A 22,174-nucleotide genomic window follows, 5' to 3' on the forward strand; every position below is an offset into this window, starting at 1 on the left:
CCTAACCTCCACTTCCATTGTCCATTTAAGTATCTGGGTAATCCATCCTTCCCTACATAGAGGAGTAACTAACTCTCCTCTGGCTTTTAATTGTATGCTACCCCAATTGATCACTAGTCTGCATTATTCCTTTCAGTATGAACCTCTTATCCCTGTGTCTGCCACTATTGAGCTGATACTTGTAGAAGATGTGAAAGTGAGTCCTAGTGATGTTACAATCTACAATCACCCTGATGTCAAGGTAAATAATTTTCTTACTAATTATTTTGATTTATATCTGGGGGAAGGTGGAGTGTCACAAACACTCAGAGAGTAAGTGTATTACAGTTTTGGCAATGTACTAAAAAGATGTAATCCCACATGCTTTTCCCCTTTGCAGGCAGAGCTGCTCATCAGAGAGGGTTCTGGATATTTTTTCATCAACACCAGTGTTGTAAATGTTGTAAAAGTGGCTTATCAAGAAGCTCGAGGCATTGCTTTGGTGAGTGGAATAATACTTCAGTGTATTTATTTTAATGATCTGAGTATGCTAATCTCATTGTTCAGTGTTGCCTTTTTGGTATGGTGAGAGATAACAGCTTGTTATAATTCATAATAAATTGTACTGTTAACAAATTATAAAGAGGAGGGAAGCACTTACTAAGAGATTGTAAAAATCCTTTGATTTTTCTTTCCTGTTGGTGCCTTTCCATTTTCTATTATCATACCACATTTGACAGCAAGATCTAGTGAGTAGCTTCTTGCACTCTTTACGGTCAAGATCTGTTAATGGTGACCATATATTGTCCATCCTTTCGGTTAGGAAACAGCGGGGGAGTTTTAGTTTTGCGTGGCAAGGACATAAGGAAAAACTTGACACTAACATTTGACAGTAAATGCTCTTTGTAGGTGAAGTGTTCTCTTGTAATAGTTTCTGGTTGTGGAATATTTTCCAGGTATTTTATTTGTGCTAATTTGTTTTCGTTATCATAGTAGGTCTCTTCCTACAACATAAATGACTTATCTGGTACAAGCATTTTTGTCCTTTAAAACAAAAAACAAAGTAAATTTGTCAGATTTAAATATTTATAGTTGCTGTTTAAAATCTGTTCTTCCTTTTATAGAGCTGTTATGAGACTTTCTGTAGTGCTGTTCATTGAGGTCTAAAGATGAGATTTTCAGATATGGTCGGTACTGGCCTAACTCTGCTCTCACGGAAGTTGATGGCAGTTTGAGTGGTTTTGTAAATCCGAGCCTAAATGCTTCCCAGATAAATGAGACCTTCATGGAGAGGTCCAGAGTTGAACTTCATGAGTGTTTTGTCCTTGTCCTTTCCATGGTAAAGCAGTCTGTGTCATGATTTTTGCCCATGATCTAGAAATTATTCAGGTGTTGTTATAATCAGTATTATTAGGTCCTGATTCAGTGAACACTCAAGCATGTGCTTCATTTTAGTACCATGAGTAGCACCATTGATTTAAATGGGCTTAGTCATGGTAGTAAAGTTAAGTGTGCGCTGCGGCAGTCAAAAAAGCGAACAGAATGCTGGGAATAATTAAGAAAGGGATAGATAATAGGATAGAAAATATCATGTTGCCTCTATATAAATCCATGGTACACCCACATCTTGAATACTGTGTGCAGATGTGGTCGCCCCATCTCAAAAAAGATATATTAGAATTGGAAAAGGTTCAGAAAAGGGCAACAAAAATGAGAGATGGAATGGCTTACATATGAGGAAAGATTGATAAGACTTGGACTTTTCAGCTTGGAAAAGAGATGGCTAAGGGGAGATATGATTGAGGTCTATAAAATCATGACTGGTGTAGAGAAAGTAGATAAGGAAGTGTTGTTTACTACTTTTCATAACACAAAACTAGGGGTCACCAAATGAAATTACTAGGCAGCAGGTTTAAAACAAATAAAAGGAAGTATTTCTTCACACAACCCACAGTCAGCTTGTGGAACTCCTTGCCAGAGGATGTTGTGAAGGCCAAGACCATAATAGGGTTCAAAAATGAACTCGATAAGTTCGTGGCGAACAGGTCCATCAATGGCTATTAGCCAGGATGGGTAGGAATGGTGTCCCTAGCCTAGGTTTGCCAGAAGCTGGGAATGAGAGATGGGGGATGGATCCCTTGATGATTACCTGTTCTGCTTATTTCCTCTGGGGCACCTGGCACTGGCCACTGTTGGAAGACAGGATACTGGGCTAGATGGACCTTTGGTCTGACTCAGTAGGGCCATTCTTATGTTCTTATGTGTATACCGGTTTGCAGGATTGGAGACTATCTCCTGAATGGCAACATCTTCTTTCAGGGTACTTACAGGGGTCTGCAGGCAATCAGTACAGAATACAGTTGGTACACTTTGAGGGAAAATGTGCCGCTCTCCATTTACTTTATTATGTCAAGAATTATCCATTCAATGTTTTAATCTGAAGATGGAGTACAATAAATTATAACAATAAAAAATGCACCATACTAGAGATACAAATGTTTATATTAAAAGGCGCAGAAGGTAGACTTGGATAATAGTAGAGAAATGCACTTATAAATGCATTTCAACAACTTGCTTTTATTGTAATAATAAAACTAGCGACATGGCAGACATCCTACCCTTATTTCAACACACATTGCCATAACTCTAGCAATCTGTATCTTTTTCCACGCTCTGTCAGTCCAGCTTCCTGTTATGATTTTTCATTGTATACATCCATAAATCAGTGCTAATGTGCCTTCGGAAAGAACACATTCAGAACTAGAAATGCCAATTGGTCAGATCCCTTCCTATTCTCCTAAATATTTGTATTAAATAAATATATATATTAATTGGGTGATGATAACTCGTCACAATTCCTGGCTGTTGCTCTGGCGAGTTGGACTGGATTTTTGCAGAAGATGGCATGTTTGGCACTTTTCAAGGAAGAATTAACTGTCTTTTCTTCCTTAATCTCTTACACAGGGATGATGACAATGCTCCCAGCAGTTCTACAGTCAATTTTCTTTATTCCCTTTCTCAGCAAAGAGATCTTTAAATTGCTTCCTTTGTTTTCAAGTCCTCAACACTTAGCATGTCCCCAAGGTTCTTCTTTGAGTATGTGTCAGTGTGGATCCACTGGAGGTGTGCGTGCACGTGGGATTGGATTTTGTTTTGGAAGAGGTGCCACTGGAGCCATACTTGTGCTCTGTGACTCTTCATGTTCCCATATAAGGGCATAAAGAGCGGGGCAGCTGCAACCCTCCCTCAGTTTCCTCTTGCTGCCCTTGGCAGTGTGACTGAACCTTGATGTGGTGGCTGGCTCTGGTGCCAAGCTCAGGAGGGCAGAGCTCCGATCATCATTTGACTGATGCGGCTGGTATTCCTCATTCCACTATCCAGAAGGGATACTTCTTGCCAGTCACCTACAGCAGGAGCTGCACTGACGCACACCCTGCAGTAACGGTGGTTCTTTGAGATGTTGTCATCAAAGCATGACTCCCACCACTCTCTTTCTATCCCCACTTCTCAGCAATGTGGGCTGCCAATTGAGAGGGAACTGAGGTAGGGTCATTCCGCCCTCCCTTCATAACCTCGAACAGAAACATGAAGAGGCACAGGGTGGCCCTGATGGAAAGTGCTATTCAAAAGAATCCAGTTCTACATGTGTGAAACAGGTGCTTACCTAGAGTGGGATCAACATTGACTACAACATCTCAAAGAACTCCAGTTACTGTGCAGTGGTTTTCAAACTTTTGTACTGGTGACCCCTTTCACATAGCAAACGTCTGAGTGTGACCCCCCCCCCCATAAATTAAAAACACTTTTTAATATATTTAACTCCATTATAAATGCTGGAGGCAAAGTGGGGTTTGGGGTAGAGGCTGACAGCTTGCGACCGCCCCATTTAATAACCTTGCAACCCCCTGAGTGGTCCCAAACCGCAGTTTGAGAACCCCTGCCGTAGGGTAAGTAACTTCCTTCTGGAGGGACAGTTGAAAGTCAGTGGATCTTGGAATCATTACATAAGGTTAAGGAGAATCATGAGGGAAGTCAGCACATGCCTCAATATGAGTGAGACTAGAGGCTACAAATCAATATTAGGGTTGCGCAAATTTAAATTGCAACCATAGGCGGAGCAAATAGATAAATTGTGATACATCATATGGTTTTGTTGCTTTGGGGAACGGGTGGGGAGCTGGTATATAGATTACAAATTCAAGCCTGAATGAGGCTTGTAAACTTTGCAAACAATAGAAATTTCCTCTCAAGTACGTTTAAGCCCAAATGAGTAATTTTGGAGAAATGTACTCATAAATACACAGAGACCTTGCAAAACTAAAGTTGCTTTACCCTGGTTAAGAACACAGGCCACATAATATAAACTCCACTTGTGCTCATTTGCATGCTAATACTCTGAATGCCCTTGTAGCTCAGAGAAACTGTCCATTCTCAAGAGATTTGAATGAGAACAACTGAAACTAGCTGAGTTATTACCATAACCAAAATGTTATTGCATCTAACATCCCTACTTGAATAAGCAGCACTCATATAGGAATGGTCAAACAGACAAACAAGCAGTTAATCTTATTGGCAGGATAAAGGTTTATATCTTTATACTAGACTTCAGGAAGCAGTAACAGCAATGGATTCTAAGGTGATAAAAAAAAATCTATAATAAACTCTCCTATCGTTAAAGTGTTATGAAAACACAAAATTGTTCAGAAATAATATATATAAAAGATAAGTTGATTACAGCAGTGACATTACAATATTTGTTTCAGGTTAGCAAAGACATTTGTAAAATCTTCAGATTCTTCTAATAATGCTAAGGGAGAAAGCTGTAATATTTTCTAACTTCAAAAGGATAGCAGTACTGTGGCTAAAGATGGAAAAGATCTGTTTAAGTATTAGGCCCACGTCCTACAGGGATTTGATATAGTCACCCAGAAGATGCATTAAGTATTACTTTGCAGCTATGCTTGATTTCATCCATCGATGATATATTTGAATTAGGAGTTACCTGCAATGAACAATAATATATATGCATCATATTCTTTATTGAGGGAGGGGAGGAATATTAATGCCATGACAATACGCAGAATTCTTTGTAAATGGCAACAAATTCAACAAAACTAATAGAATTAATTCAATATTAGTGATGTCAGAGATGACTGTTCTTCATTGCTGGTGGTGTGTATTGATAAAAACACATCTCTGTATAGTTGTAGAAAGAGGGAGTTCACAATACATTCACAGGGAGACTGTCAGCTAGAGGGGAAAATAAGTTTGTTATTCTAAGAAGCTGAATTTATTTTTGAAGTTTATGCAGTTGGTCTTCGTTCTTAAAATCTCTTCAGTCAGATCTCCCATGTGGCTATCGGAATACTATGCCTGATGTCATATGAGTTTCATCTTGGAATGGTAGCCTTTAGGAGTGAGGCAGTGAGGAAGCCTTGTGAAATATATGAAACAAGATCTGTTCTTCTTTGAGTAGTGTCCCTGTGGGTGCTCCACATCAGGTGCCCAAATGCCTCTCGAGCCCTTGATTGGAGATTTTCCATTAGCAATGTCCATTCGGCCTGCACAGGTGCTCTCTACAGCCTTATGCCACATTCTGAGGGTATATTGGGTTGGCCTGAGACAGAGCTTTAGTGTGTCCACCTTGTGCACGCCTCAGCCTGTTTTATAGTTGTTAGTTAGTTTAGTGTTTCTAGTTAGTGTTAATTGTTGTTAGGATAGAATTAGTTAGGTAGTTGTGAGAGGTTTCCGTTTTTCCTCTCTCCATTTTATTTCTTCCCCATCTCCTCTGGGGAGCTTATTTGGCCTGCCTGGGCATGCCTGGCTTACCAGTTTTTAAACACTGCAGCTCTTTTTGGGAGGCTATCCCGATCAGCAGTGGCCACTCTAAGTGTACCTGTTGCTTGGAGAGTCAGATCTCCCAAAAGTGTACTGTTTTCCAGGCTCTAAAATCTGGAGTTCAGAAGATTCAGGAGAACAAACAGCTGATGAAGGAGCACTCCTACCTCCAGCTCCACTGGTCCAGGAAACTAGAGTCATACAGTCTCCTCAACCAAACACCCAACATAAGGAGACCTTTGAGGAACAGGAGGCTTGGGCAAACAGAGGCTACACCTCAAACCCCTATTTCATCTTTGTCTCTGGACAAGGCAGTCATGCCTCCACCACCATCAAGGGCTGACAATTTTAGTAAATACCAGGACCCTGTGAACAGGATGGCAGACTCCCTTCAGATACTTCTGGAGGTTAAAGACTCACATCATGAGCTCCTGACTCCATTTTGCGGTCAGCAACATCCAGCTGGGTTGTGCTACCCTTTAATGAAGTGCTCCTGGATCCATCAAAGACTGTGTGGCAAACTCCTGCCATCATACCACCAACTTGAAAACAGGCAGATAAGAACTATTATGTTCCCCCTCTGGGATTCAGAATTTTTATTCTCTCATCCCCCACCTAATTCCCTGGTGGTGGATGCTGTAAACAAGCATTGTAGACAGCACTATGCCAGGTCTACTCCTTTTATGACAAGGACCAGAAAAGAGTAGACCTTTTTGGATGGAAGGTCTGCTCATCCACAACCCTCCAGTTTCGGATCACAATCCATCAGGCAATCATGGCCAACAAGGACTATACAAATGAAAACAAGTTTGCATCCTTTATTGAACATCTGCCACAGGAGCATAGAGAACTTCCAGACCATCATTAAACATGGTCCTTTAGCCAGAGCCTCTCTCCAGACATGCTTGGATGCCGCAGATGCTGCCACTAGATCCATCTCCACAGCAGTTGTCATGCTCAAGGCATTGTGGCTCCAGTTTCTGGGTTTTGTGAGAGAGAGAGGTTCAGAATAGGGCCCAGGGTCTCCTGTTTGATGGTCAGAAGCTCTTCTCAGGAACTATGAATGAGTCCCTGCACACACTGAAGGACTGCAGGGCCATGTTGATATCTCTGGGAATGTACACCCCTATAAGCAAGAGGAGATTTAGCAGGTCTCAAACTCCCCACAGATCACACCCAGTTTACTTTTCTGGTTTTCACAAAACCACCCTGTGACATTGCACTACATATGTTTATGGAAATATGCTTATGAGTGTGAATATAATGTAACTGGAATATGCTTTATTCATAAGGCCTCTTGTAAGGTATCATTACAAAGCTTATAATCTACTGAGTGTGTTCATCCTATTTGTATGAATGTATCATTCTTATATCTAAAACTAGAAATATGAAGTATTACTCTGAGGTCCTATTGTAATTATGCAAAGTGTGGGCCATTATTGGTGGCTTAGACTCTTGATGGCTCCCATTAACTGGAACAATTGGTTGTAAATGGCTCTGTTTACTTGTAAGCCTTCCTGTATATGTGGATGCCAGCCAGTGAGTAATGAAGTCTCACAGAACATGTCACATGATACTGGAATCCATTTTAAATCTGGTGCTTTTCCATTTAGAAGGAAGGGTGGGAACCCAGAGAGAGACAAAGGATTTCCCCTTGTGCCAAAGATATAAAAGGGGATGGAAAAGAACAAAGGGGGAAGCAGTCATGAGAAATCCCCTAGTTACTACCTGAGCTGGAACTAACAAGAAATGTACCAGGGGAAAGGATTGGGCCCAGACTAAGGAGGAGTCTAGTCTGTGAAAGAAGCTTATTGGAACATCTCTGAGGGTGAGATTTACTGGTATTCAGTTTCTTAACGTATTAGGCTTAGATTTGTGTGTTTTTGCTTTGTTTTACTTGGTGACTTACTTTGTTCCATCTGTTATTACTTGGAACCACTTAAATCCTACTTTTTATTCTTAATACAATCACTTTTGTTTATTATTGAACCCAGAGTAAGTGATTAATACCTGGGGGAGCAAACAGCTGTGCATATCTCTCTATCAGTGTTAAAGAGGGCGGACAATTTATGAGTTTAACCTGTATAGGCTTTATACAGAGTAAAACTGATTTATTTGGGGTTGGATCCCATTGGGAGCTGGGCATTTGGGTGCTGGAGATAGGTAACCAGCTGGGTGGTTTTCAGTTAAAGTCTGTAGCTTTGGGGGTGTGGTTTAGACCTGGGTCTGTGTTGCAGCAGACTAGCGCATCTGGCTCAACAAGGCAGGGTTCTGGACTCCCTGACAGGGAAAACGCTGACAGGGAAAACGGGCTCAGACGTAGTTTCAGCACATCAGGTGACAGTCCCAAGGGGGTCTCAGTGACCGAACCCATCACACACCCAACCTGCTAGAAGAAGACAGATAATCCAGAATAAAAGAGCTTTCTACCCTCCTTAAGCTAGCACCCAATCGTAATCGAAACCAATTTTGACAGATTGGTCAAAGGCTCAACTCCTCCCTCATCTCTAGTTTGTAAGCTGCAACCATTTGGTCACCTCCAAACTTTTAGAGCTGTGATTCTCAAACTTTTGTACTGGTGACCACCTTCACACAACAAGCCTCTGAGTGCGACCCTCCCCCCCCTTATAAATTAAACACTCAAAAAAGGTATATATTTAACATGATTATAAAATTTGGAGATGAAGTGGGGTTTGGGGTGGAGGCTGACAGTTCACAACCCCCCACGTAATAACCTCATGACCCCCTAAGGGGTCATGACCCCCAGTTTGAGAACCCCTATTTTAGAGAGGCTGCCTTTTCCATTTCCAAGGGGCCTGGCAGTGTATTACAACTGACAAGTGAGTCATGGAGGTTACAACATTGGGCTTTACCATCACTATATATCCATCCATCCATCCATCCATCCATCCATCCCTCCCCCGTTCCCTGACCCTCTTCAGGGGCCCCTTTCATTAGAATATACTGAGTCAAGAATTACACTCCTTCTTTTCTTTAGGAGCAATAGAATGATGATGGTCAATATGGCTTGCATGTTCTGTATCAACAGACTGGAAGGAGCAAGGTCCCCCTTCCTCTGTGCCAAAGTTAAAAAGTTATGGAACTTGTGTGTAGCCCATCAGATTCAGATCTTAGCCATTTACCTTCCTGGATTCCAGAATGTCACAGCCGATATGCTCAGCAGGCACTTCTCCCAAGACTACAAATGGGAGCTGGATGCCCAGATCCTGCATGGGATATTGCAGAGATTGGGACTTCTATCGCTGGACCTATTCATCACTTCCAGAAACAGGTTGAACTAAGTCTATATTTTTAAAGGGTAAAATGTTTGATGTATTTAAAAAAACCACTACCTGCTCTCCTTCCCCTCTGCTTTGGACTGTTCTGGTTGGATGTTCAGACAGAGCAGTTTACCCGGCAGCCCAATATACCCTGGAAGTGCAACTTGAGATTGTATAGAGCAAATGCGCAGGTCAAATGAACACTGCTAACAGAAAATCTCAGCTCAAGGCCTCCAGAGGCGCATGCGCACCTGAGTGGAGCACCCATAGGGGGGCACATCTTGAACCACAGTTACTGCATGAGGTGAGTAATCTTTTGTTTTAACTACCTGTATGATCAAAAATACTGGCTTTTTTTAAATACATCAAACATTTTACCCGTTAAAAATATAGACTTAGTTCAACCTGCCTGCTCTACTTCTGTGAAAAATTCTATTTCTTGTGGATTTTCTTTCGTTTCTGGTTGCACGGCTAGCAGAATGCACTCCAGTCTTCTTAGGAAGGTGGCATTCTCCAGTCTGAAATGTCAGAGTGGCTGTACTGGATATCAAAAAGGCAGGACCACATGGAGTAGTCTAATGATGCCAAATGAAGTACTTTTGTAAATTAAATTCAATTTTAAAAGCTACTTGGTAATAATTGTCTTTATTTAAACATGGAATTCTTTTCCATAATGTGAAGCAAAGTTAATCGAGTGCAGTCACAATGGGCAAAATGACAGCTTTTCCCACCTCAGTTACAACGTAGCTCCTCTGATGATGTAAGGTAACATTCTGAATACTGTAGGTGCCGTGCTACTGGTTTGAAAGTTAGTCTCCTTCCCTCTCTACCCCAAGAAAAGTATTTTATTGCTCCAGATGATTTGTGGTTTGGGGGCTTTTTTTTGTCTTCCTGATAGCATGAGAATATAGGACCCCAGGCTATCCCCACATCAGGGTCCATTACAGAAATCGTTACCCAGAAGCCATTTAGACTACCTCAGTGGTATGAGATTGCTTACATAAATTTTACAGCTTTACTTTTGCTTCAGTGGGTAAAATATCTGTCTGCCTGATCCTTTGAGATAAAGAAACTTGTTTATGTCCAGAATTCAGGGTCCAACTTGATCTGTACAATAAGGAAAATAAGTTTAGTCCTCAAGAAGACACAAATTAAAGTTTAAAAAAAAATTGCATCAACTAATAGTTTTTTCTTTTGGCATTTTAGGTATATCCTTTATTTCCAGGAACTTTAACGCTAATGATTCATGACTTGTGTCTGACTTTCCCTGCTCCAGCTAAAGCTGAAATCTATGTATCTGATATACAAGAACTGTATGTCCGAGTTGTTGACAAGGTCTGTATTTTTTCAGCAGCCAGTATTGTTGACTGTCTCAGAATGTCATCGGCTTTTGTGCTGGTTATTAATGTAAGGCTGAGGTACACGAGAGGTAACATGGTGTCTTGGTTATGGCATTGGGCTGTGACTGGGCTTCTGTTTCCCTCTCTGCCACTGACCAGCTGTGTGACCTTGAACAGGTCACTTCACTCCTCTGTACCATTGTTTCCCCTCCCAAGCCTGCCTATTTAGATTGTAAGCACATCAGGGCAGAAGCCAATTCTTACTATGTATCTGCCTAGTCTGTAGCTCAGTTGATCCATGATCAGTTGGTGCTTCTAGGCATTGCCATAATAAAAAGGATTATGAATAAAAATACATGAATACTTCTGAAAAAACACTAATTCATGTTGTCTTGTTTTTCTGAGAGTTTGGGAGAGTGATTCTTGTACTAATATATTTTGTCACGGTCATTTTCCATATGTCAGATAAAAAACATTTTACTTGCAATTTTCCGTAAATCTTATACAAAATTAAAAGTTTTGATATTTCTGGATGTTTGAATTATGCCCATGCCAGTTGAAAAACCTGAATTCATTCATTTCACTTGACACTAATGATGCCTGGCAGTGAGGGCTGCTTAACACTAGAACCTCACGGTCCAGTCTTAAGTTTTTATTAGAGCATTAAAAGTTTTACACATTACAATAAAAAGACATTTATGCCAATAAATAAGAATGATGATTAAAAATACCTTTTCAGGGAAAATGTCAGTGATTGTGAATATATATTGCAGGTGGAGATTGGGAAAACCGTTAAAGCTTATGTTAGAGTATTGGATGACTCGAGAAAACCTTTTCTGGCTAAATATTTCACCGTCATGGATTTAAAACTGAGGGCAGCATCGCAGATTGTGTCACTGGTGTAAGTTGATTCATGGTGTATTTTCATGAATTTAAAAGCAATTCCCTAATAGGGAGAAGAAGCAAAAGTAATATTGTAGAAGTATTTTCTTATTATTTTGAATGAATTTGAAGGGTAATGTTTTTAAAAAGGCCTCCATGCAGCCTTCATGTCATTACTCCCAATCAATCAGGCAGAGAAGTACATGTAGTTTTTTTAAAATTTGTCTCGAAAGAAGTGTCTCTCTGTGGGGCCTGGCTATGCTTAAGGTTCAAATTCAGCATTTATTTAATTCCCATTCACTTTTCAGATTCAGGGCCTTAGTCATGCACTGTAGCACTTCATTAAATTCTGAACATCGCATGAGCAGAGAAAGTGGAAATGATGTGAAGTGAATAAATACCTGCCTGGAGATCAGTAGGAGAGTATCCAACTCATTGTATTGGGTTTGTTACTGAATCTCTAGAAATGACAGAGTTGTATCATAGAATCATAGAAGGTTAGGGTTGGAAGGGACCTCAGGAGGTCATCTAGTCCAACCCCCTGCTTGAAGCAGGACCAATCCCCAGTTTTTACCCCAGATCCCTAAGTGGCCCCCTCAAGGATTGAACTCACAATCCTGGGTTTAGCAGGCCAATGCTCAAACCACTGAGCTATCCCTCGCCCCATTTAGAAGCCCTTTATATTTTCTAACTTGGTTTAAGAACTGCTATCAGTGGAAACAGAAGCCTTCTGTACTCTAACCAGTTAGGGTTCAGGTTTCAGTGATGTATCCCATACGTGTGCTGTGCTATCGGTGCTTCATCCTGGATGTAAAGGTACTCCAGCTTCAGGCAGTTAAGAAGTCAATATTCCTGCTGCTCCATACTGAACTGACATCCCTATTTATTATTCTGCTTTGGACTTCGTCACCTAAAACTCCTTGAGATGATAGATGAACCCCTTGTACCCTAAGTCACCCTTTTATTAATGTAATTCATTCAATGACCTCTCTAATTTAATGTATTTTCTTTTGCTGCAGTCCTCTCGATGAAGTTCTTGATGACCATACTGCTGCTTTTCTAGTTCACGGCATGGTCATAGGTCAAACCAGCCTTACAGCAACAGTCACTGATAAAAATGGACAAGAAATCAGTTCTGCTCTCCAACAGATTGAAGTAAATAACTTCATTTCTAATTGTATGTTATCTGAAATGCTTGTTATGGTGGGGTCTGAGTGGTATGAAAACAGTAATTTGGCACTGTCAAGGCTGATTCCCCACTCTGGCACTCTGAGTGCAGAAGGTGGGGGCCCGCAAGTATTCTAAAAATTAATACTGGCTACTCTAGGCTTGTATTAAACTCCCAAGGTTACAGCTTTTCTCTGACCTTGGATGGGTAGATGCTGCCACCTCCAAGTGCAAAAAACCCCTTTGAGAACCGAGGAAGGTGCACTTGGGAATTCCTCCAACCCTCAGGCCCTTTGACCTTCCCCCTCGGGAAAGAGCTGAGAAAGAAAACAAAGGAAATCAGCTGTTGCCACCAGCTAATTAAACCACATATGCACAAACCTCTTAGGACACAAAAATCCAATCCTGTTCTTAAAAAAGAGGTAAATTTTATTAAAAACAGAAAGAAAATACATTTGGAACTTCGGCTTTTTGCTTGATTTAAAAAAACAAAACAATTACAAGGATTAAGCATCAAGCACCTCTCTTGAGGTCCAGCTTAAAGGTTACAAGCAAAACAAAAGCACCTGGGATTAGCACAGAGGAGTCCACAAGCCATAAAGAAATAAAAGAGAAAAACCTAATCGCATCTTCCTAGGCATTTCTTGATCTACTTACATATCTGGGGTTTCAAATGAGTAGTTTCTAGGTATGATCTGGTGATATTTTTCATACCTGGCCCGAAGCTTTTTACAGCTTAGTTCCAGCCCTGTCTCTGCTGTCCGGGAGAACAACAGAGACACAAAGGAGAAGTTTATTTTTTCCCCAGTTTTAAAAAGTTCTAGCCTTCCAATTGGCCCTTTTGGTCAGATGCCCACTCCCTTTCTTTTACGTATGCAGGGAGACTTTTTAACCCTTTACAGGTAAAGCAAGTAGAGAACAACTACCAAGAGGGATTTATAGCTAACTGGCTGGGTGTCCATAAAAGGGAGCAACCCCTCCCCCCGAACCCGCTTTCATTTATATCAGGCACAATCTGCATTTTTTTCCCTGTAAAATACCTGAAAAAAATATTTTTATTTTCAAAATGTGTCCAAAAACTACTCTCCAACAGCATTTGAGAAGTGTAGTAGTACTTCTCTGCAAACATTGCTAAGGGCCTGGGGTTAACAGCACTTTCTAGAGGCTTAGCTTGCTCAGGCTAAGCAAGTTGCCACACACACCTGTATATGCTGTTCAGAAGCATAATTCATCTAAATCAGATAGTGGTGAGAACACAAATGTTTGTGCTTTCATTTCTAGGTCTTTCCTCCATTTAGGCTACTGCCGAGAAAAGTTACTCTGATCATAGGAGCAGTGATTCAGGTGAGGTATTTTTAGATTTGGTCCACTGTAATTCCTGTTTGAGAAGTTGTTCTAATACATTATTAGAGAAGTGCTAACTGCTTTGCTTCCATGATACTATCTTAATTTTTTGTTGTTGTTTTTCTTTTTGGTGGATGTTGATATTTAGCTTGGTAACATAGCTACATTCATACCAGAACTCCTCTCCAGCACAGAGGCCAGTTGAATGTCTTCACACTTGACCACCTTTCTGTTCTAGCATATAGTCAGGACAATGTTTCAGTATTTCTCACTCGAATGAAAAGCCAGCCCTCCCAGGATGAGTGGTGATGTTCAGTAAACCTGTCACCAATATAAAACTGACAGCTGTGGGCTAAGTACACAAAGCAAGGCACAGAGCAGAGTCACTCCACCTGCGAGGAATACAGGGAGGCAGAATTGCTCCTTAAAATCCCTGGCATGGGGATGCAGCATGCGTGTTGCAACAACCCTTTATGTGTTTAGCTTCTTGTCCCCATTTCCAGCTCCCCATGCACTGGTCCTCCTCCATGTGCTGGTGTGTGAGCTAGATGGGGGTCTGGGTGCTGCTGGGGGAGTAGAGATGCCCATCCATTTGTCCTTGTGCAGTCTGTGCAAAAAAAGGAAGCTACGAGTAGCCTCCCCCTCTATTGTGCACCCTGGCCCTGTGAAAATATTAACTAGAGCAGAGTTGTGATGGATGCAAACTATTGATGAGCATTGGTCTCTGTGTAACTACAGATTACTTCAGAAGGAGGCCCTCAACCTCAGTCCAACATAATTTTCTCCATCAGTGATGAGAGGATTGCATCAGTGAACAGCACTGGCCTTGTAAGAGGAGAGGCAGTTGGAAATGGGACAGTAACTGGAGTGGTTCAAGCTGTTGATGCAGAGACTGGGCAAATTGTGGTGGTGTCGCAGGTAACACTTTATCATCTCATGTGTCACAGAACCAGTTAATGTTAATCTTGGTTTAGTGCATGGACTGTGTCCAAAATCAAAAATAAAATCTTGTTACAATAACTTCACTGGTTCCATTGGGATAAAAGTAGCGATTTCTTACTCCCCAGATTGTGATTTAGTGCATTCACTTTGGAACGTGAGCAATATGTTCAATATATCCTTAAATTGTGCATCTCACCACCTGAAAGTTGAGTTCTGCACAAAACCCAGGGCGATCTCATGACATTTGACATCTGTAGGCTTGACTGGTAAAACTGCCGAAAGAATCCGTCCAGACCAGTCCTGCCACAGTAACAAAGGTCGAGACTGCTGATACCTAGAAGTTACCCTGTGGTTGCCTGGAAGGGGTTTTTATTTTCCCCTTGAGGTTCATGGCTTCCTTAGATAACAGGTCACCTTCTGAAGTATCTCAGTCAGCTGCTAAGTTTGTGGGGGAGTGAAGCAAGACCAGAGTTAGTCCTCTGCTGTAGTCTGTGCCATGCTGCCAGGTACAGGCAATGAAACCCAGGAACTGCTCCTGTTGGTGCCAGTAGTGAGGGCAATGGCTAAGCCTGGAGGTGGATGCAGGCAGACAGGTAGAGGCCTGCTTCTAAAGCAGAAAAAGTGCAATGTTCTCTAGGGTGTGGCACATGAGTCTCATAGCTCTTTGTCTTTGTGTTTGTCTGAGCTAGGGTTCGGGCAACTAGTGCACAGCAAAGTTCTTTGGCCTTAATGGGGGGCACAGGGAGATTCCCAGGTGAGACAAGCAATGGAGACAGATCAGAATTTTGTTAAAGGATTTGGTATGTCTGTAACTCAGGGACAGCAATGTCTGCCTGTGGCTTCTGCAAGGGAGCAGATTGAACTAGGAAACCAAATCTCCTACCTTCTGACCACCAGGTCTGGTCCTGTCCCCACAACTATACTTCAGCGACAAAACTCTGGGAATGACAGGAGATGCAAAGAAGAGAAATCACCAAGTTTCACATCTATCTACCGCTCATTCTTACTCTTTCCTATTCTCGTTCTCCATTCCACCCTTCTCCCCTTAGTTCTCTTCTTCCTATGTTTCCATTTTGTGATTGGCTGGCTCCTTTTCTGTCTTGCACTGTTACTCTCCCCATCTGGGATCACTCACTTGTCTTCCTCCTGGAGACCCCATCTTCTCCTTCTTGGTCCTGCTAGTCATCAACTCTGTAGTCTTGAGCAAAGACTATTTTTTAAGTAGTGCTGTTGAAGAGCATAGCACCATACAGACATGTTGGAAGACATGGCTTCTTCCCCTGGTAGTTTACAATCTATCTTGCTGTCAAATTGACAATCATACTGAATTATGCCAATGTGTATATTGGTCTTCTGCGATAGACACATCCTCTACAAATTAGACTTCAGTACAGTAGGTAAGTAAACACATTCCATATTTTATCTAAGCCAGAATTACGCAGCAATCTCCAGACCACGTCCATTTAAAACACCACTCCATTCTCATCAGGGTGCCTTTTAAATTAATCACCAACTAATATGTATGTGTGACTTTGTTTTTCCCCTTCTGCCATAGTGGTTTTTTCAGTCTGAGAACGTAAATCCTCTCATGTTGTTAGGACTTTACTCAGCTGGATTTTGATGTGTCCTTTTATGGATAAGCATTCTGTACTGAGTTGACTTTGATTTGACATTGGATTTATAGTGTATTGATTTATATCAAGTCTGTGATTTCATCTGTTGTGTCAGAGGATTTCAGTTAAACTGCAAGGATTTTTTTTCCTTCAATTTTTTTCTGCAAATTTGTTCGTTGTTTTTTACGGGGAGAATAAAAGAACCAAGTCATAGCAGTTCATTACAGTGTGTGTGGGGGGGGGGGGGGAGGGGAAGCAGTTGGTTTGTTTGCACACTTCCATTTTAATCAGGATCACACAAACAAAAAAATCTACCAAATGAATCATTTTTATTTCTTATTGGAAAGACATTTCTGTCACGCTATCTTTTTAAAAAACAGTGTATTCTTTTAAACTTTAACACTTGGTGCGAGAGGTTTTGAAGACACACATGCCAGTGAAACACACTTGTTATGGGGAGAAGCGTAATCCTTTTGTCACCAGCTGCATCATAAAACCAGGTGTTTTAAAGCTTGTTATCTCTGCTTGAAGTCAGCGGTTCCAGTCGTTCAGGTAACAAGATCAGTTCCCCGGACAAAGATCCTGGCTGTGCCCACTGCCTCCCATTTGTTTGTACCTTAGGCTGGTCCAACCCCAGCCTTGCAATTTTGAGGCAACTGGGGTGGATCCAGTGCCGTGGTTCATTACAGAGGCCCTGATCCTGCACTGAGCTTTGTGCAGACAGAAGGCTCTGCTGTGTGAACCTCAGGGTAGCCTACGGTAATCAAGGGCAAGCCTGAAGTCCCTGCTTTGATATGTATAGGTTGGGAACTTGTCATCTAGCTAATACTAAAAATCTAGTTCACAGAGGTCATTAAATGAAATGGTCAGAGGTCATTAAATGAAATGGTCTGCCTCTTACAGAGCTTTTTTTTCTTTTTAGGACAAAGTAGAAGTTGAAGTAGTACGGCTTGTGGCTATTAGAATCCGTGCACCCATTACACGAATGAAAACGAGTACTCAGGTTAGCTGAATTACACTTAGAGTTCTTTCTCTCCCACTCTTTTTGTTTGTTTATTTTGATATTTAATTTTCAAAGGAAATGTGCTAATGAGGATTACAAAGAAAAGGTTATTAGTTTAGTTGAAAAGCATTTTCACATCAACCAACCAAAGTTCTAAGCTTGATCTGGTGGAATAAAACATTAACTCATGATTTTTTAAATTAATTAAATGGTGATGCAAACCCTCATTCACTTCTCTGTGTTATTCTGGGCATCTTCCTATTTAACCTAATTAGACACTATTTATTTGTGCCACAATAAAGCATATGCTCTTACACCAGGGGTGGGCATGGGGCCACATCTGGCCCTCAAGCTCCCGCCAGGAGGTGGGGTTGAGGTCTTGCCCCACTCTGCGTGGCTCCCGGAAGCAGTGGCATGCCCGGCCTCTGGATCCTATGCATAGGGGGCTCTGCACGCTGCCCCCATCCCAAGCACTGCCCCCGCAGCTCCCATTGGCTGGTAACTGCAGCTAATGGGAGTTGCTGGGGTGGCGCCTGCAGACAGGGCAGTGTGCAGAGCTGCCTAGCCGAACCTCCACATAGGAGCCAGAGGGGGGACATGCCACCGTTTCTGGGAGCTGCTTGAGGTAAGTGCTGCCCGGAATCTGCCCCCCTGACCACCTCCCACGCCCCAACCCCCTGCCCCAGCCCTGATCCCCCTCCCACCCTCCAAACCCCTCAGTTCCAGCCTGGAGCACAGTCCTGCACCCCCAACCCCTCATCCCCAGCCCCACCGCAGAGCCCACACCCCCAGCTGGAGCCCTCATGCCCTCCCGCACCCCAGCCCCCAATTTTGTGAGCATTTATGGCCCTCCATACAATTTCCATACACAGATGTGGCCCTCGGGCCAAAAAGTTTGTCCACCCCTGTCTTACACTCATGCTTCTTCATCTTTAATGATAGCTGCTCCTTTAAGACAGAGTTTCTCCAACCACAAGGAGACTCTGACTTCTTTCAAGAGAGGATCATGCAAAAAGGGTGCAAACAGGAAGAAAAGGAATGCTTTTTCTGTTCTTGCTTTGGACTTGCTAGAGCCAGAACTCAATGTAGAACCAAATACGAGCAATCTGCCATGTTGGCATGACCACCAGGAAATCTTTTCATTTGGAGATGGGTTGTCCGGTTTATCCTCCTTTCAGGAAAATATGTAGTATGTCCACTAAGTCCAGACTGGCTCTAGTATTTCAAAATATGGGACCTCGACCAATTGCTTTGAGAGACTATTTCAGTCTTAGTCATGTCACTGTTAGGAAGCTGTTTCCAATATTTAATCTAAATCGTTTCTTAATTTCATCCCATAAAGCCTAGTTACGTACTTGTACCAGGCTAAATAATAATTCTCCTTGCTTGGTATTTTCACCTTCTGGATATTTATTATATGTATATCATGTTGTCGCAAACCATGGGCATAGGGGAAGGAGCGGGTTGAAGCAAACAGCCAATCAGCAAAGAGGAGAGAATGCCTAGTGAAAACAGTAGCGAATGTAAGAATGTGTAAGACGTTTCTGTTGTTAAGGGGACCACATAGGATGAGTGCCTCCTCCATATGACCAGCTGCTGAGGCTTCTGATGAAATGAATCAGCACTTGGTTGTGGTAGACCCTCTTACCAAAGGGAATGGTTTAAAGCTCTTTAATGCAAAAAGATATTGTCATTGTGAGAGTCCTGTACATGATATCACTTTAAAGGTGCACTTGGTAACCCAATATTTTTAAAAAGTGTTATTTCTTTTCAGGTTTCAGAGTAGCAGCTGTGTTAGTCTGTATCCGCAAAAAGAAAAGGAGTACTTGTGGCACCTTAGGGACTAACAAATTTATTTGAGCTGTAGCTCACGCTCAGATAAATTTGTTAGTCTCTAAGGTGCCACAAGTACTCCTTTTCTTTTTGTGGAAACCTCTTCAGTTGGCTTGGGAATTTTGTGTTGAGTTACTGTGTTCCTTCCTTACTTGTGTAACTAATTTCTGTCCCAAAGTTGCACCTTTTTCAAGCAAAGCTCCGTTTTTATCTGCTTTCAGATGCCAGTTTATGTGATGGGCATCACCAGTAATCAGACCCCTTTCTCGTTTGGCAATGCATTGCCAGGATTAATGTTTCACTGGTCTGTCACCAAGAGGGATATCCTGGACATCAAGACAAGACACAATGAAGTAAATTCTACTGTGGGCCCCGAAATGGATGGGGGGGGGGGTGTGAGAGAGAGAGCATGCCCCTTTTTTTGTAATGCTTAAACTTCCCCAGGATGGGAATTGAGGAGATCCACTGCCTCCATTTGCTCAAGAGGAGGGTACCCACATCAGGGGCAAAGATGGAATTTCTTTCTTGTCAACTCCAAGTATTTCCTTGAACACAGTTAATGAGTATTTCCTATTTCAGGCTTTTCTTCAGCTTCCAGCAAAATATAATTTTGCTATGGATGTTTATGGCAGAGCAAAGGGAAGAACAGGGCTGAAGGTCGTTGTGAAAGCCCTTGATCCTACTGCTGAACAGTTTCGCAGCCTGGAAGGAGAGCTGTCAGATGAAATCCAAATTCAGGTAAAATGTTCTGGTTAGCTTGTCTCATTTTAAACAAGAAACTACAGTATTAATCAATATTACAGGTCTGAATTAAATACTTTAGAGCAAGGAATGCAGTTGTAAAGATGGGTTTCAGAGTAACAGCCGTGTTAGTCTGTATTCGCAAAAAGAAAAGGAGTACTTGTGGCACCTTAGAGACTAACCAATTTATTAGAGCATAAGCTTTCGTGAGCTACAGCTCACTTCATCAGATGCATCTGATGAAGTGAGCTGTAGCTCACGAAAGCTTATGCTCTAATAAATTGGTTAGTCTCTAAGGTGCCACAAGTACTCCTTTTCTTGTTGTAAAGATGCAGTTCCAGTCTAAGCTGCCACTAGATATTGGTGCATAGGTGGCATCTCCCACTACTAAGAGAGGAGATACCCATCTATTAATTTGGTGTTAAGTGTTGAGCATTCCTTCCCTGATGGTGTCTGAATGTAATTTTGCTGAATTTTCTTTTTAGATGGGACAGTACTGGAAGTGCCTTTTGATTGGCTGTGGTATTAAGAAAAAGTAGCCTTTAACATGCTATGGCAAGTGGCTCTTTCAAACTACATGTCAGGGGCCCCAGTACGATATAGATTAATTTTGTGTCATGGTGGTGCACTATCACTGCAGGCCATATAATGATTTCTTCAGGTCTTCAGTGCCATTTTACCAGTGTGGTCTGATCTTAGTAACATGGATTTAGAAGGGTTTTCTGGATAGTAACCTAGATCCATATCATGCCTACTAGATCCACTCAGAGAAAGAATTTCACCTTCACCACCCTGGGGTCCACAGATGTGGTATTTAGGGGACAAAATCCAGCTCTCAGGGGGCCAATGTGGGGAGAGCATCTCCACCCCCTGGATTTTACCACAGGTGGGAATGATCTGAGCAACATATATTATAAACAATGTGATGGAAATTTCAGTGTTGTCTTTTGAAACAGTGAGTAAGGTCGCTGTTGCTGTGAGTCGAGAATAAATGTTGGGAGAATCCAGTGAAGAAATGTTAGAAAAGTATACCATTTTAGTCAAATGTCTAGGTTCACTGTGAAGAGAAATGAGTATTCTTCAAGAAATGAGACACCAGCATTTACCCCCCTCCTCACAAGCTGTTATGTTGAAAAGCCAGCTGTGCCTGGCTTTTGACAAGAGAGACTAAATCTTCCCAAATTCTAAAATGTAAACACCGCTGTTGCCTATTATTAAAAACCATATTTTAAAAGTTTCTCTAAAATTGCAGGCTTTGCATTTTCACCTTTGCTCCTAAGTGACAATACGTCAAATGTGCACAGTATGTTGTTACAGATAAGTTATGAACAGCAACAGTTTGTGAATATTTTTTTTTCTTTTCAGTTTATAGCAGGGAAACATTTCAACCCTGTTTTTGCAAACATGCATGTGAGCAACTTTGCCTTTCAAGTAGGCCCATTAAAGCCACATGATTAAAGTTATTCACACGCATAAGTGATTGCAGGATTCTGCCCTTATTACAGAAGTATGTTTTACATCATATTAAAGCACAAGGTGGTGCAAGAATTAACACAATCTTCTTTATCTGCCAGTTACTATGCTTCTCATTCTTAAATCTTGGCATATATTGTGGAATGGTGGGTTAGCATTGTTTGCCTATGGGTTTCGTGGTTAATATGTCAACATAATCAAATTAAAAATGTCAAAGGTGGATGTAGAAAGCTATTAATATTTTAATACTGGCCCTTTTTTTTTTTTAAAAGGTCATTTGAGGTCTTGACTCTAGTGCAGTGTCAGACTTACTATATAAGTGATGGTGTTGATAAGAAGTTGGAAGCTTCATGAGTCAATTGTAGTTTCTTAGCTGGATTCTTGATACTCATTGTTAGCAGCACCCTGAAATTCAAATGGTGCATTTCAAGGTCTTTAAGTTGCAAACCACTTGAATGGGGGGGGGGGGGAAATCGTTCCCCTTTTTAAAATGAATGGCTATTCTGTACACTGGTTTAAATTTTTATTCTTTAACGCCACACCTGGATATAATGAACACTACAAAGTATCATTCAAAAATGAGCGTGTTGGCAACTTCCCTCTTTTGTGATTCTTTTTTTTCCCCTTGCCTGTGTAAGGGCTAAATGCTGCTCACTTTAATCAAGCAGGAAGACCCAACCCTGTGACATGCCTCCCACTTCCTCAGAAATGCTGCGCACCCTCAGCTTCCATCACCTT

The 22,174-nt window shown here is 41.6% G+C and overlaps 1 protein-coding gene across 3 annotated transcripts in view; it reads left to right on the forward strand.

Annotated features, from left to right (window-relative positions):
- Window positions 1-22,174, forward strand: part of NUP210 (nucleoporin 210) — a 117,722-nt gene that overhangs the window by 66,906 nt on the left and 28,642 nt on the right. For 2 of the 3 annotated variants that reach the window (XM_073352190.1, XM_073352191.1), the window contains exons 19-28: window positions 137-241; window positions 380-481; window positions 10,305-10,433; window positions 11,212-11,339; window positions 12,340-12,475; window positions 13,769-13,831; window positions 14,570-14,749; window positions 17,309-17,389; window positions 19,444-19,575; window positions 19,802-19,960. In XM_073352190.1, coding sequence (XP_073208291.1) covers window positions 137-241; window positions 380-481; window positions 10,305-10,433; window positions 11,212-11,339; window positions 12,340-12,475; window positions 13,769-13,831; window positions 14,570-14,749; window positions 17,309-17,389; window positions 19,444-19,575; window positions 19,802-19,960 — 1,215 coding nt within the window. The remainder of the gene's footprint in view (window positions 1-136; window positions 242-379; window positions 482-10,304; window positions 10,434-11,211; window positions 11,340-12,339; window positions 12,476-13,768; window positions 13,832-14,569; window positions 14,750-17,308; window positions 17,390-19,443; window positions 19,576-19,801; window positions 19,961-22,174) is intronic. The other variant, XM_073352193.1, reaches the window with a different exon arrangement.

The sequence above is a fragment of the Lepidochelys kempii genome, chromosome 7, assembly GCF_965140265.1.
Source record: "Lepidochelys kempii isolate rLepKem1 chromosome 7, rLepKem1.hap2, whole genome shotgun sequence".
NCBI lineage: Eukaryota > Metazoa > Chordata > Testudines > Cheloniidae > Lepidochelys > Lepidochelys kempii.